This window comes from Ctenopharyngodon idella, chromosome 7 (genome assembly GCF_019924925.1).
Source record: "Ctenopharyngodon idella isolate HZGC_01 chromosome 7, HZGC01, whole genome shotgun sequence".
In the NCBI taxonomy this organism is placed as follows: domain Eukaryota; kingdom Metazoa; phylum Chordata; class Actinopteri; order Cypriniformes; family Xenocyprididae; genus Ctenopharyngodon; species Ctenopharyngodon idella.
The window spans coordinates 30,127,568-30,141,545 of NC_067226.1; the positions used below are offsets into that span (position 1 = coordinate 30,127,568).

Genomic DNA, 13,978 nt, shown 5'->3' on the forward strand with positions numbered 1-13,978 from the left:
GCCCCATTCATAAGTATGTGAACCATTGATTCTTAATACTGTGTGTGGTTACCTGGATGATCTACGACTGTTTGTTTGTTTTGTGATGGTTGTTCATGAGTCCCTTGTTTGTCCTGAGCAGTTAAATTGAGCTCTGTTCTTCAGAAAAAATCTCCATGTCCTGCAGATTATTCAGTTTTCAAGGATTTTTTGCATATTTGAACCTTTTACAACAGTGACTGAATGATTTTGAGATCCATCTTTTCACACTGAGGACAACTGAGTGACTCAAACACAACTATTAAAAAAGGTTCAAACATTCACTGATGCTTCAGAAGGAAACACGATGCATTAAGAGTCGGGGGGTGAAAACAGGATGAAGAGGTCCAAATTTTTCTTATTTCACTTGAATATCAATTTTTTTCATTTAGTACTGCCCTTCGGAAGCAACAGAAAATACTTTCATGTTTCCCGGAAGACAAATTAAATACCTTGATCTTCAAATTCCAAATGTTTTCACCCCCATCTATTAATGCATCATGTTTTTTTCTGGAGCATCAGTGAATGTTTGAACCTTTTTTAATAGCTGTGTTTGAGTCCCTCAGTTGTCCTCAGTGTGAAAAGACGGATCTCAAAATTATTCAGTCACTGCTGTAAAGGGTTCAAATATGCAACAAATGCTGGAAAACTAAGAATCTGCAGGACCTGGAGATTTTTTCTGAAGAACAGAGCTCAGTTTAACTGCTCAGGACAAACAAGGGACTCATGAACAACCATCACAAAACAAAAAAACAAACAGTCGTAGATCATCCAGGTAACCACACACAGTATTAAGAATCAATGGTTCACATACTTATGAATGGGGCTATTTTAATAAATTCAGCTTTTTTTTTTTGTCTTGTGGATTATATGTAAACATCTTTTATGTAAAATATCTTACTCGGGACAGTACTAAATAAAAAATAACATGCATTTTGTATTATCTCCCTTATTTTCTTAAAATTATTAACATTTTCACAGATTCTGCAAGTGGTTCACATACTTTTTCTTGCAACTGTATACTCTATTTTTTTTTTAAAAACAAAATAATACGCATGAAACTTAACAAAAGTGACAGTTAAGACCTTTATAATGCTACAAAAAATTTTTTAGTTCAAATGTATCGCTTTTGAACTTTCTATGCATCAAAGAATAAAAAAAAAAAGTTTCCACAAAAACATTGAGCAGCACAACTTTTCAACATTGATAATAATCATAAATGTTTCTTGGGCAGCAAATCAGCTTATTAGAATTTATGAAGGATCATGTAACACTGAAGACTGGAGAATTTATGCTTAAAATTTATATTTGATCACAGGAATAAATTACATTTTAAAAGATATTCACATATAAAACAGTTATTTTAAATTGTAAAAATATTTCACAATATTACTGTATTTTTCATCAAATAAATGCAGTCTTAATGAGCACTCAAACTTTTGAACAGTAGTTGTCAATTTCCATCTTCCCGAGTGAACTCTTTAATACTAAACATGTCAAAGCATACTAACCTGGTTTACGTTTAGGTAGAAAGGCGGCACTGGTATGCAGACACTGGAAGCTGGAGTCTGGGATCACATCAGGATGACTTCTGCCTTCACTTTTATACAGGGCTGGAATAATCCTGAGTGTGTGTCTGAAAAATCATGGTGGGTGTGTCTATGTATGCAGATTAGCATGACATTGTAAAAACAGAGGGTGTGTAGTGTGTGTGTGTGTGTGAGATTAGAGTGGAAGTGCAAACTACTGCATGTGTGAGTTTGTGTGGTTTGTAGCGACCAGAAATGCGACCAAATAAAGACACAAGTGTAGAATGTGTCACATCCTTCTCTTTTGGCACCGACTCAAGACTCTTATAATCAAATGTGATGCCCAAAATATTCAGTTTTATTTTTTGCAAAACTTCTATATTGCTGTGCAAAGACAAAATATAGTAACTTTCAATAAAAATTATAATTTTACTGAAATATAAGTGAAATCAGGTCTCTTAGATTGTGATCAATTCCTATGACAGACGATTTTGGCTAATCATGTTGAGATAAAAAAAAGTTGGAAAATTTATATAAAAAAAATATTATAATAATTCAGTCAAATAACATCAAAGCCATTTTTTTTTTCTAAATTCCAGTGCTTCAAAGTTACTGCATATTGCCTTTGTAAGGCTATATAAGTGCAGCTATGGGTTATTATACTAAAAAGTTCCCTGTATTTCTACAGTAAAACGTTACTCTTCATCAGATCAGTCTCTTTGCTTTCCAGTAAAAAGACATTCTTAAAGCAAGATATATTCACTTGGGAAGCAAAAGATGGTGCATAAGGATATTAAGACTTGTTTTCAGAGAATATAAGTTGAAGTTCATCTTGTTCCATTTTCTAATGTCCATTTTTGCACTGCATTATGGATCTTATGGGCAGTTTGAGTCATTGCTTCAGGCATTCAATATGGAAAAATCTTATTTTCTGTGAGAAAACATGCTGTTCGGACCCCATGGGATGCTTTCGGAGACTGTGAGTCACAGGCATGAGCTCACCTTTAGATTGGAGAACAGGCAACTTTCTTTCACCATGAACTTTAATGCAGAAGATGTAATGCGTTGGTACAATACGAGTGCTTGTCAAAGCTGTCTGACCATAGCAAATTACATGTAGTTGCAAAACAGAGGGTGGACATGGTCTACGGCTTATAAATGGGCTTTTCATGAAAATTTTTCGGTGGGCCAGAACTAGCAGGTCATGATATGTGCATATATATATGATCAAGACAGTTCCCCTAAAAAAAAAAAAAAAAAAGACACAAATAATTCTTCCTGATGACGAATAATGATTCAAAACAAAGCGTCATGATATAGAGCAAGTCAATGCACATATGAAATGAGTAGCACTGACCACAAGGCTCTTTTTTGATTTCCGCCATACCCATGCAAGCAGTACATGGCGTTTCCTGTGCAAGTTTCAGAAAACCACAGGTTAGTCACGTGACCAAGCTTCCACGTTCAGCGCTGTTCCGCTCTACTGTTGTTCCATGCATTGATAGGAAGTGAATCGATTACGCTTGAAAGATACTGGAGTGTAAAACGATGCCAATGTAAAAAATATAGCTCACAACGAAGAGCAAAGGAGGACGAAGACAGACAGACAAAGATGGAAAAAGAGAAGGAGGATCCCTCGTTCTTGGGTGAGCTAAATATGATCATGATTGAAGACGACATGCACACTATGTGAAAACATGTCTGAATGTCTTTGCATTAGACAAACAATACATCAAAGCAAGTGTTTGTATCTTCAGAACCTTTTTTCCTTCACTAACGACAAACCAACACAAAATATCACAATACTCTCTCAGAAAAAAGGTACAAAAGCTGTCACTTGGGTGGTACCTTTTGAGAGGGTACATTTTTGGACCTTATTTACCCCTAATGGGTGCATATTAGTACCTTTGATACTGCCCCACTGCCTTTTTTTCTGAGAGTGTACTGACTGTCCTCATTTTCAACACCAAAATGGCTTTATGTCAAATGCTTTGTAAATTTTAAATGTCTTTAATATCACTTTTGACCAATTTAATACATCCTTGCTGAATACAAGTATGAATTACTTTTGAATTGTAGTGCGACCATGCATTAAAATTAAACACTACTTATCTCTCACAGACAGGACGCCGCAGACAGTTGAGGCCAATGGAGGAAGTCTTCGTCACCAGCCATCTCCTCTTCCTGAACTTCGTGTGGTTTTACTAGGCCGCAAAGGTGCTGGGAAGAGCTCAGCTGGAAATACTATTCTAGGCCTGGCAGGAGGGTTTGAGGTGAATAAACCGACTGAGGAGTGTGTGAAGAGGCGCGCTGATGTGGCAGGAAGGCGCGTCACGGTTGTGGACACCCCGGGCTGGGAATGGTACTATCCAGTGAATGGGACTCCTGGTTGGGTGAGGAGAGAAACTAAGCGAAGCATGTCCTTGTGTCCGCCAGGCCCTCATGCCGTCCTTCTAGTGGTGCGATCCTGTACGTCAGTGACAGCCGAGTATCATCAGCAGATCGAGGAGCACCTGGAGCTGCTGGGCAAAGCGGTGTGGGATCACACACTGGTGCTGTTCACACGAGGGGACGAACTGAGCTCCGTTCCCATCGAACAGAGGATTCAAAATGGCGGCAAGGCCTTCCAGAGGCTCCTGGAACGTTGTGGGAACAGGTTTCACGTTCTGGAGAACAAGCGGCGTGTCGATGATGGATCGCAGGTGAAGGAACTGATGAAGAAGTTGGATGAGCTGATCGGAGAGAGAGGAGGGAGATATTATGAGACGGATGTGCTGCTTCTAGAGCTGGAGGTGGAGAGTAAACGGAGGGCACGAGAAAGGAGGAAGAAACAGAGGCTGATGGAGGCACAGACACTCAGAGGAACCATCAGAGCCGTACTGATGAGTGAGTGAACAGCCTGCGAAATGTGCTCTTTCTCAGTATTTTTGTCTTGTTCTCCAGTACAAATATCTAAACATGCTTAAAGGGTTAGTTCACCCAAAAATGAAAATTCTGTCATTATTTACTCACCCTTATGTTGTTCCAAATCTATAAGACATTCATTGATCTTCGAAACACAAATTAAAGTGTATTTCATGAAATCGGAGAGTTTTAAATTATTTATTTATTTATTCATTTTTGCGCAAAACAAAGCACTCTCGTCACTTAATAAAATTGAGGTTAAACCACTGGAGTCACATGGACTATTATGTCTTTACTACCTTTCTGGGGCTTGAAAGTGGTAGTTGCATAGTCTGTCAATGGAGGGACAGAAAGCTCTCAGATTTCATTAAAAAGATCTTAATTTGTGTTCCGAAGATCTTACGGGTTTAAAACGACATGAGGGTGAGTAATTAATGACAGAATTTACATTTTTGGGTGAACTAACCCTTTAAGCAAAGTCTGGTACCACTAAGATGAACAAATTTTTTATTATTATTATTTAAATTACATAGTTTTGGTTCAAAATGACACGAACAGAGGATTAAGGGTTAAATCAAGAAGCAAAATTACAATATTTTAAACCTAAAATGTATCTACATGTAAAGAGTATATGCTTAAATTATAGAAAACATAAATGCCCAGAGCGTAAGAAAAATAAACTTGTTTTGCCTTTGAATTATTTAATAAACAGATTTTTTTTTCTTGTTTTAAGCCTAAACTTATTTTGATTTTTTTCTTTCCTCAGAAAACATTGTCATGTATATTAATTAAAGAATGTTTAGACAATTGTACTGAAAAACAAGATAGATGCTTTTTGCAGTGCATCAAATTCAACAGACAGACTTTAGTTTTTTTTTTCTTTTTCTTAATGTACAATGTACAAAAACCTCAAAAGTTTACAATGACTTCACTAGAGAGTTATCATGTTTCTCACTTTAGAATACTGATCCAAATAATTAATAATTCCTTCTGAAGGATTTGGTGATACTTCAGTCATTACTAGTGGGTTACCACGATCTTCACTTTAGAATTAATTATACATTATGCATCATTGATTATGAACCTGTATATAGTAGTTCTTAGTAGTTCTCTGGGAGGTATGAAAAAACAGTAGTTACTGATTAGCTAATAGTGAACTACCACATTCAACTGAGCACTATTACTTACTAATTCATTAATCAGAGTTTCTTGTTAGTTAATAGTAGTATAATAATTATATAATAATGCATTACTCATTTGTTCCTGTGTAGTTATTCATTAATGAAGGATCAGTATTCTAAAGTGTTACCATATGTAGAAAAAACAGTCACATGTACAGTCATGTGAAAAGAAAAGAATTCTATGGTTTTACGTATATCAGAATAATAAATAATAAAAATCATTCTTAAAATTAGGTAAATACAACCTCAAATGAACAACAGCACATGACATATTACACCATGTCATGGTTTATTTAACAAAAGACGTGTGACAAACTAAGTACACCATTTCTGCTTCCATAGGAATTAAGAGTGTAAAGTAGCAGTCAGGCACTGCTAATCAAGCATCAGCAGGGTTAATTTTAAGACCTGCTAAAGACCAGATGATTTTTATTTATATGTCCTGATAAGTAAAACCATAGAATTCAAAAGGGTGTACTTTCTTTTTCACATGACACCGTGTCTACAGCGGATGATCACAACAGCATCAGCTAAAAGCTGTCTACACGGGACACGACAAAGCACCCGTTGCAAAGCATTTGTCCTTTGTGTCAGTACGTCATAAATAGAATGCGGCACTAGTTTTGTCGCTTGCGTCACACCGCACCCAGTGTAGACAACATCACTATACATCACTATACCCATTATAATGGGTTCTATTGTCTTTTGTTGCTTCGCATCGCACCGCTCGCGTCCGGTGTAGACACGCTGTGACTGTATATTAGTACTGTTACAGCAAACAATTTCTTTTTTTGCTCCTTAAAAAATAATAAAAATACTGAACATTTAAAGGGTTAGTTCACCCAAAAATGAAATTTTTGTCATCAATTACTCACCCTCATGTCATTCCACACCCGTAAGACCTTCGTTCATCTTCAGAACACAAATTAAGATATTGTTGATAAAATCCAATGGCTCAGTGAGGCCTCCATTGACAGCAAGATAACTGACATTTTAAAATGCCCAGAAAGGTACTAAAGACATGGTTCAACCTTAATGTTATGAAGTGACGGGAATACTTTTTGTGCACCAAAAATATATTCAACAATATCTAGTGATGGGCGATTTCAAAAGACTGCTTCATGAAGCTTCGAAGCTTTACGAATCTTTTGTTTCGAATCAGTGGTCAGAGCGTGTATCATAAAGTCATGTGAACCATTGAAATTTGGAAACGTTTTGAAACACTTATGACATACCGAAGCCTCATTTACTGAAATCACGTGACTTTGGCAGTTTGAAACACGCTCTGAACCACTGATTCGAAGCAAAAGATTCGTAATTTCGTAAAGCTTCGAAGCTTCATGAAGCGGTGTTTTGAAATCGGCCATCACTAGATATTGTTGAATAAAGTCGTTATTTTGGCTTTTTTTGGTGCACAAAAAGTATTCTTGTCGCTTCATAACATTAAGGTTGAACCACTGTAGTCACATTAACTGTTTTAAATACGTCTTTAGTACCTTTCTGGGTTAATTATCTTGTTGTCAATGGAGGCCTCACTGAGCCATTGGATTTTATCAAAAATATCTTAATTTGTGTTCTGAAGATGAATGAGGGTCTTACGGGTGTGGAACGACATGAGGGTGAGTAATTAATGACAGAATTTTAATTTTGGGGTGAACTAACCCTTTAAAGTCAATCATTATGTAAATCTGAATGATGGAATTTTGTAAATTTTATGTGTGATCTGAATGCAGGCAGACACTACAATTTTGTAAGATTTTAATACAGGCCTACATAATACATTAGTACAGTGAAGTGTATAACCTTTGTTTGGCAAAAAGACTTGAATTACATAAAAATGCATCTAAATGATATGTCAACAAAAGAAACAAGTAACAGCTTCATTTATTTGTTTTTGTGTATTGTGTCTCCTGTCCCTTCTAGATGACAATCCTCAAATTGAAGACCTGGATGAGAGGAATCTCTTCTCCAGAGGTTCACGGCGGCTCCCGGAGCTAAGACTGGTTCTGCTGGGAGAGAGAGAAACGGGGAAAAGCTCGGCTGGAAACGCCATCCTCGGAGGACCAGGATACTTTCAAAGTGGAGAGGCAACGGAGGAGTGTTCAAGACAGCAGACGGAGGTATCTAATAGACTGGTGACGGTGGTGGATGTGCCTGGATGGGAGGGCGGACCAGAGGGAACAACTCCAGAGAGAGTGAAGCGAGAGATTGGAATGAGCGTGACGCTATGTCCTCCTGGACCTCATGCGTTTCTTTTGACATTGAGAGTGGACGCACTCGTCCAAGCACAGTCGGTGCGGGAGCACTTGGAGCTTCTGGGAGAGACGGTTTGGAGACATACGCTTCTTCTGTTCACGAGGGGCGACCAGCTACGAGAGGGAGTCACGATTGAGCAGCACATCCAAGGAGGAGGAAAGGAACTTCGCTGGTTGGTGGAACGATGTTCAAATAGGTTCCACGTCATCAGCAGCAATTCTTATTTGGAATCACGGAATTCCAAAACACAAATAACAGAACTTCTGGAGAAGATTGAGAAGATGGTGGCGGGAAATCGGTGTGAGGCCTTCTCGCCACTAGTGCATGAGATTCAAGAGTTAGGGAGACAAAAAAATGAAAAATTTCAATTGAAGGTCAAGGAGTTTAGCGAAAAGTTTCAACGGCAGGAGGAAGAACTGAAGAAGATGAAGGAACGAGAGGTCAAGAGCATTCGGTGGTTTTTCGATAGACGCAAAAAAGACAAAGTACAATCTCCTGAGAAGGCCGAAAGGGAAGAGTCACCGTATAAGGGCGAAGATGACAGGAGAAGTGTGATGGGCGAGCTGGAGGAGAGGATGGCGTGGTTAACGGAAGACAAGGAGCGAGAGATACAAGAGCTGAGCGCTGAAATAAGCAAAGTCATGGTGACTTACCATCAGGGACTGAAAGAGAAAGAGCAACTGCTAATGAGATTAGAGGAACGAGAATGCGAGGGGGAAGAACTTAAAGAGAAAGTGGAAGAGCTTCAAATAAAATTGCTGGAACTGGAGCGCTTGGGTGCCATGAAAGAGCAAGAACGAAAAGAGAGAGAGAACGAAATTCAGCGAACACACTTGGACGAGATGAATGAACTTAAAAACAAATTGTTGGATGCTGAAAAAGAGAATGATAGTATGAGAAGAAAGGCTGATGAAACTCAAAAAGAGATGGATTCATCACAACGCAGGTATGAAGAAGAGGCCAGGCAGCAAAAGCAAGAGATGGAGAGCAAATTGAAAGAGAAGGACAATGACATTGAAAACATTTTAAAAGAAATTGAGGAGGTGAAATTGAAGGCTGAGAGCAGAGAAAGAGAACAAAGCGAGAAATTCAGGGAAAAGGTTGAGAAGAGAGAGAAAGAGATGGACAAGCTGAGAGAGATGATGGAGATGATGACAAAAGAGATGGAGCAGCTACGAATGTCCTATCAAGAGCAAGTGAAAACAACAGAAGCCGAGAGAGAAATGCGTGGAGACGTTGTGGAGAAATACAACACGCTCATAGATAAACTTGTAGGGAAAGACAAAGAAATAGAGCAAACGATGAAAGACAAGGAAAAAGAGCTGAATCGAAATGCTAAAACACAAGAGAAGCTTCAGCAAAAAGAAGACGAAATAGTCAAATTAAGACAAAGAGATCAGGAAAAGGACAGAGAACTGGAGACATTGAAGCAAAACATTACCGAAAAACAGAGGGATATAGAAAAGTTAAAAGACACTGTTCAGACAAATACTGAAAAACACACAGCTGAACTTAAAGTTTTGGAGGAAGAGTTGAAAGCAAAAGAAGATGAAATGGACAAATTAAAACAAAGAACCCTAGAGAAAGACAAAGACATTGACAAACTAAAGCAAAACATTTCCGAAAAACAAAATGCTATTGAAAAGTTAAAAGACAGTGTTCAGGCACATATTGAAGAAAATGCTGCACAACTTAAACATCTACAGGAGGAATTCAAAGTAAAAGAAGAGGAAAATGAAAAATTAAGACAAAGAGACCAAGAGAAAGAACGAGAAATTGACATACTTGGGCAAAACATTAGCAAAAACCAGAAAGACAATGAAAAGTTAAGAGACCGTATTGAAGAAAGTGTGGCTCAACTGAAGCATTTAGAGGAAGAGCTGAAAATAAAAGAAGAGGAAATAACCAAATGTAGACAAAGAGACCTGGAGAAAGACAATGAAATTCACACACTAAAGAACAATATTATTGGCCAACAGCAAGACGCTGAAAAATTTAAAGTCAGTCTTCAGTCAAATATTGAAGAAAGTGCTGCTCAATTGAAGCGTTTAGAGGAAGAACTCAAAATAAAAGACAAGGAAATAATCAAATTAAGAACAAGAGACCTGGAGAAAGACAGAGAAATAAACACACTGCAGGAAAACATTTGTGAAAAACAAAAAGACATTGAAAAGTTAAGAGAGAATATTCAAGCACATATTGAGGAAAGTGCAGCTCAACTAAAACATTTAGAGGAGGAGCTACAAACAAAAGAAGATGAAATAACCAAATTAAGACAAAGAGACCTGGAGAAAGACAATGAAATTCACACACTAAAGAAAAATATTATTGGCCAACAGCAAGACGCTGAAAAATGTAAAGTCAGTCTTCAGTCAAATATTGAAGAAAGTGCTGCTCAATTGAAGCGTTTACAGGAAGAATTCAAAATAAAAGACGAGGAAATAATCCAATTAAGAACAAGAGACCTGGAGAAAGATAGAGAAATGAACACACTGCAGGAAAACATTTGTGAAAAACAAAAAGACATTGAAAAGTTAAGAGACAATATTCAAGCACATATTGAGGAAAGTGCAGCTCAACTAAAACATTTAGAGGAGGAGCTACAAACAAAAGAAGTTGAAATAACCAAATTAAATGAGAGAGACATGGAGAAAGACAAAGAAATGGAGACACTGCTGCAAACAGTCCATGAAAAGCATATAAGAGACATAGAAAAGTTGAAAAACAGCATTCAAGCAAATACTGAACAAGGTGCTGCTCAACTAAAACTTCTAGAGGAGGAGTTTGACGTAAAGATGGAGGTCTACAAAAGAAAGAATACAGTGATGGAAAAGGAGATGGAAAATATAAAGAAACAGTATGAGGAAACAAGACTAATGATGGAGATGAAAGAGAATATCATCAATCAGTTACAACAGCAACACGCAGACAATGAAAGACGCTCAGAAGAGCTGAGACAACAGCACAGGGAACAGCAAGAACGAAACGACGTCTTACAAAATGTGAACACAGAACTGGAGAAAGAATTCAAAGAGCTGAAATGCAAGTGTGAGGGACTTCAGACTCAGTTAAAGACTTCAGTTGAGCGCTATGAGATACAGATGAAAGAAACAAAAGGGTTAGAACAACAGCTAGAAGAGTTAAAACGGCTGCTGGATGAGAAGGAGAAAGAGAAAGAGAGTGATATGCAAGACATGAAGGTGTATTATGAGAAAAGACTGATAGAAAGGCATGAAGAGCATGAGACAGAGAGAGAACAAGAGCTTTGCAAAAGAGAGAGGGAGGTAGAAAAGAAAGAAGAGAAATTAGCACAAAACAAACAAGATTTGTTAATGAGAGAGGGTGAAATTAATAGGAGAGAGCAAGCGCTAACAGATGAAAAGCAGGATTTGGAGGTGCAAATGTACAGGATTAGAGAAGAGGAGAAGAATCTGGAAAACGAAGGCGAGAATAACAAACGTTTGGCTGTAGATCTGATGAGAATGAGAGAAGAGACTGAGAAAAAAGCGGAAGAGCTTATGGTTGAAGAGGAAAAATTAAAGGTGCAAGAGCAGCAAATAAAATGTAAAAAGGATGAGCTACAAGCAATGGAGAGGATATTGGAGAACAAGGAAAAGGAAATGAAAGATCTGACTGAAAAGCAGGAGAAAAATATGGACAACCTTAGACAGCAGCTAGAAAGGAGAGAACAAGAGCTGTTTGAAACGGAGGAGAAATTTGTTGAAGAACAACACAGGCTTAAGGAAGAAGAAAAATCTTTGGAGATGCTCAAAACAAATCTGGAAATTAGAGAAAATGAACTTAATCAACGGGAGCAGATGTGGGAAGTAAAAACCAAAGAACTTTCAAAGAGCTCAGAGGAACTTGAAAATAACAAACACAACATGCAAAAACGGCAAGCCGAGTTGAGCAATAAGGAAAATGATCTTCTGCAAAAAATAAAAGGATTGCAAGAAAAGGAGCAAGAACTTGTCAAGAGAGAGCAGGACCTTGAACTCAAAGGTCAAAGGCTGATGGAGCAACAACGAGATATGGAAAAACAGGACAATACTCAGCAAAACCAGACAGCTTCACCTGATGAGCATGACCTGGAGCTTGAGAGCATTAGAGAAGCATTAAGAAAAAGGGAGCAAGAGCTGATAAAAGCCGAAGAAGTGCTTTCTCAAAAAGAGCAGAAGCTGAAAAGTGAAGAAATCTTTTTGGAGAAAAGACAGCAAGTCATTCAAAAACGGGAAGAACAGCATGAAGACTTGTTACACGGTCTGAAGAAACAGCAGGATGTTTTGAAAGACAGAGAATGCTCTTTAGATACCAGAGAAACAGATCTGCGTCAACTAGAATTGGAGCTCGCTATGAGAGATAATAAACACCAATATTTGCAGAACCAAGAATTAGATCTAAAGAAAAAAGAGAGCAATGTTGAGGCCAAAACACAAATGCTAGAGCTACTAAAAACAACACTAGATGGGAGAGAAAAAGAGCTTGAGGAACATCAAAACCGACTGGACAGCAGAACGCTGGAGCTAAATAATGAACAAGACAAGCTGGAAAAGAAGCGAGAGGAACTTGAGAAATGGGAGAAGTATTTGTATAACACAGAGCTCAAATCGATACAAAAAGAGCCTTTCTCAGGGTATCGCCAATGGAAAAACAGCACTGAAATTAATGGGACACACACAGAAGCCGAAAAAATCCATCGACTGTATCAAGAAGTAGGAGTGGATGGTGGTATTTGTGACACAACAGACACAAGAAGTGAAGAGCGATTGGAGTTGGCTACTATAAACTGTGCAAACAACAGATCAGTAAAGAACCAGAGGGTTAAACGAACACTGGAGGCCAAGCACAATGAGGAAGATGGTGAGAGTGACAATTCTGAAAGCAAAAGTGAGGAAGACTTCTTTGAATCATCAAGCACCAGTTTCCAACCTACCAGAGGTACACCCTTTCCCGTGTCTGAACTAAGGCTGATGCTTTTAGGAGACTCCTGGTCGCCCCGTCACCCAGCGAAATGTACCATTGTGGGGCCTGATGCAAATGGAAGCAACCCTTGGAGGGGAGAAATATCCGGCAGGCAAATCACCATTGTAGAGCCTCAGGGCCTGAAATGGAGATCTGGGACTGACAGTAAAGGCACATTTCAAAAACATCTCTCTCAAAGTATCTCTCTGTGTCAACCTGGACCACATGCATTCATCCTGGTAATACCTGCTTATGTATCATTCACTGGTCAGTACATGCGTGCAGTGGAACGTACCATGTCAGCGTTAGGAGAAGCATCGTGGAAGCACACTGTTGTTCTGCTCACCTGGGGGGAAACATTAGGAGAGAGTGTCCATCAGCATGTGAAGAGAAACGGTGACCTGGAGCGGCTGGTTCTGAAGTGTGGAAATAGATGCCATGTGCTTGACAACGGACATCGGGAATCTCACGTGGTTAAGTTGCTGGAGAAGGTTGAGGAGTTGCTTGGAGTAAACAATGGACATTACTACAAACTGGACTGAAATAGAGAATTTAAAGTGAGCCTTTATGACTGTGAATAATATTTAAATTATGATATAGTCTGGTAGATTGTCTTGACATTCTCGGCTTTAAACATATACGTATATACGTGATTAGCAGTACAAATGAAAATAAACAAGATTTTAAAAAGATTTTGTGTTTATCTAGAGTGAATACTGGTAAAGTGGAACAATGGGTAAAGTGGGACAGTTAAGCTTCATAGTTTATGCTTCCATTACAAAAAAATCAACACTAAGCTCATCATAATCAAGTATGCGATAAAAAAAAATATAGGTTCTGTGGCTATGACATAACTTCCGGGGGGTGTGGCACACCATATTCAACAACCTTGCAGTGAACTGTGATGATAAGTAAAATGACAGCATTCTGAGGTGAATAATGTTAAGGTTATAAAAATAAAAAAAAGTAACTCATGGATCGTTTGTAATTGTTATATATTTTTTACAGGATGTTATGGTGAATCCGATTTTTTTTTAAATCACATTCATATTAAAGGATGTTCATGTCTTTCTCTCTTTAGTCAAAAAAAAAAAAAAAAAGTTTTTGAGGAAAACATTCCAGGATTGT

General features: G+C 38.1%; 2 protein-coding genes across 2 annotated transcripts in view; one reads left to right on the forward strand and one right to left on the reverse strand.

Annotated features, from left to right (window-relative positions):
* Nucleotides 1-1,740, reverse strand: part of f13a1b (coagulation factor XIII, A1 polypeptide b) — a 32,113-nt gene extending 30,373 nt beyond the window's left edge. Inside the window, exon 1 of the mRNA XM_051901551.1 lies at nt 1,530-1,740. The gene's annotated coding sequence lies outside the window, so the exon portion shown is untranslated. The remainder of the gene's footprint in view (nt 1-1,529) is intronic.
* Nucleotides 1,741-1,978: 238 nt separating this feature from the next.
* Nucleotides 1,979-13,542, forward strand: si:dkey-185m8.2 (trichohyalin). Its single transcript, XM_051901536.1, has 3 exons — nt 1,979-3,193; nt 3,669-4,433; nt 7,556-13,542. Exons 1-3 carry the CDS (start codon nt 3,160-3,162, stop codon nt 13,390-13,392), a joined length of 6,636 nt encoding a protein of 2,211 aa, XP_051757496.1. The 5' UTR covers nt 1,979-3,159; the 3' UTR covers nt 13,393-13,542.
* The last annotated feature ends 436 nt before the right edge of the window (nt 13,543-13,978 follow it).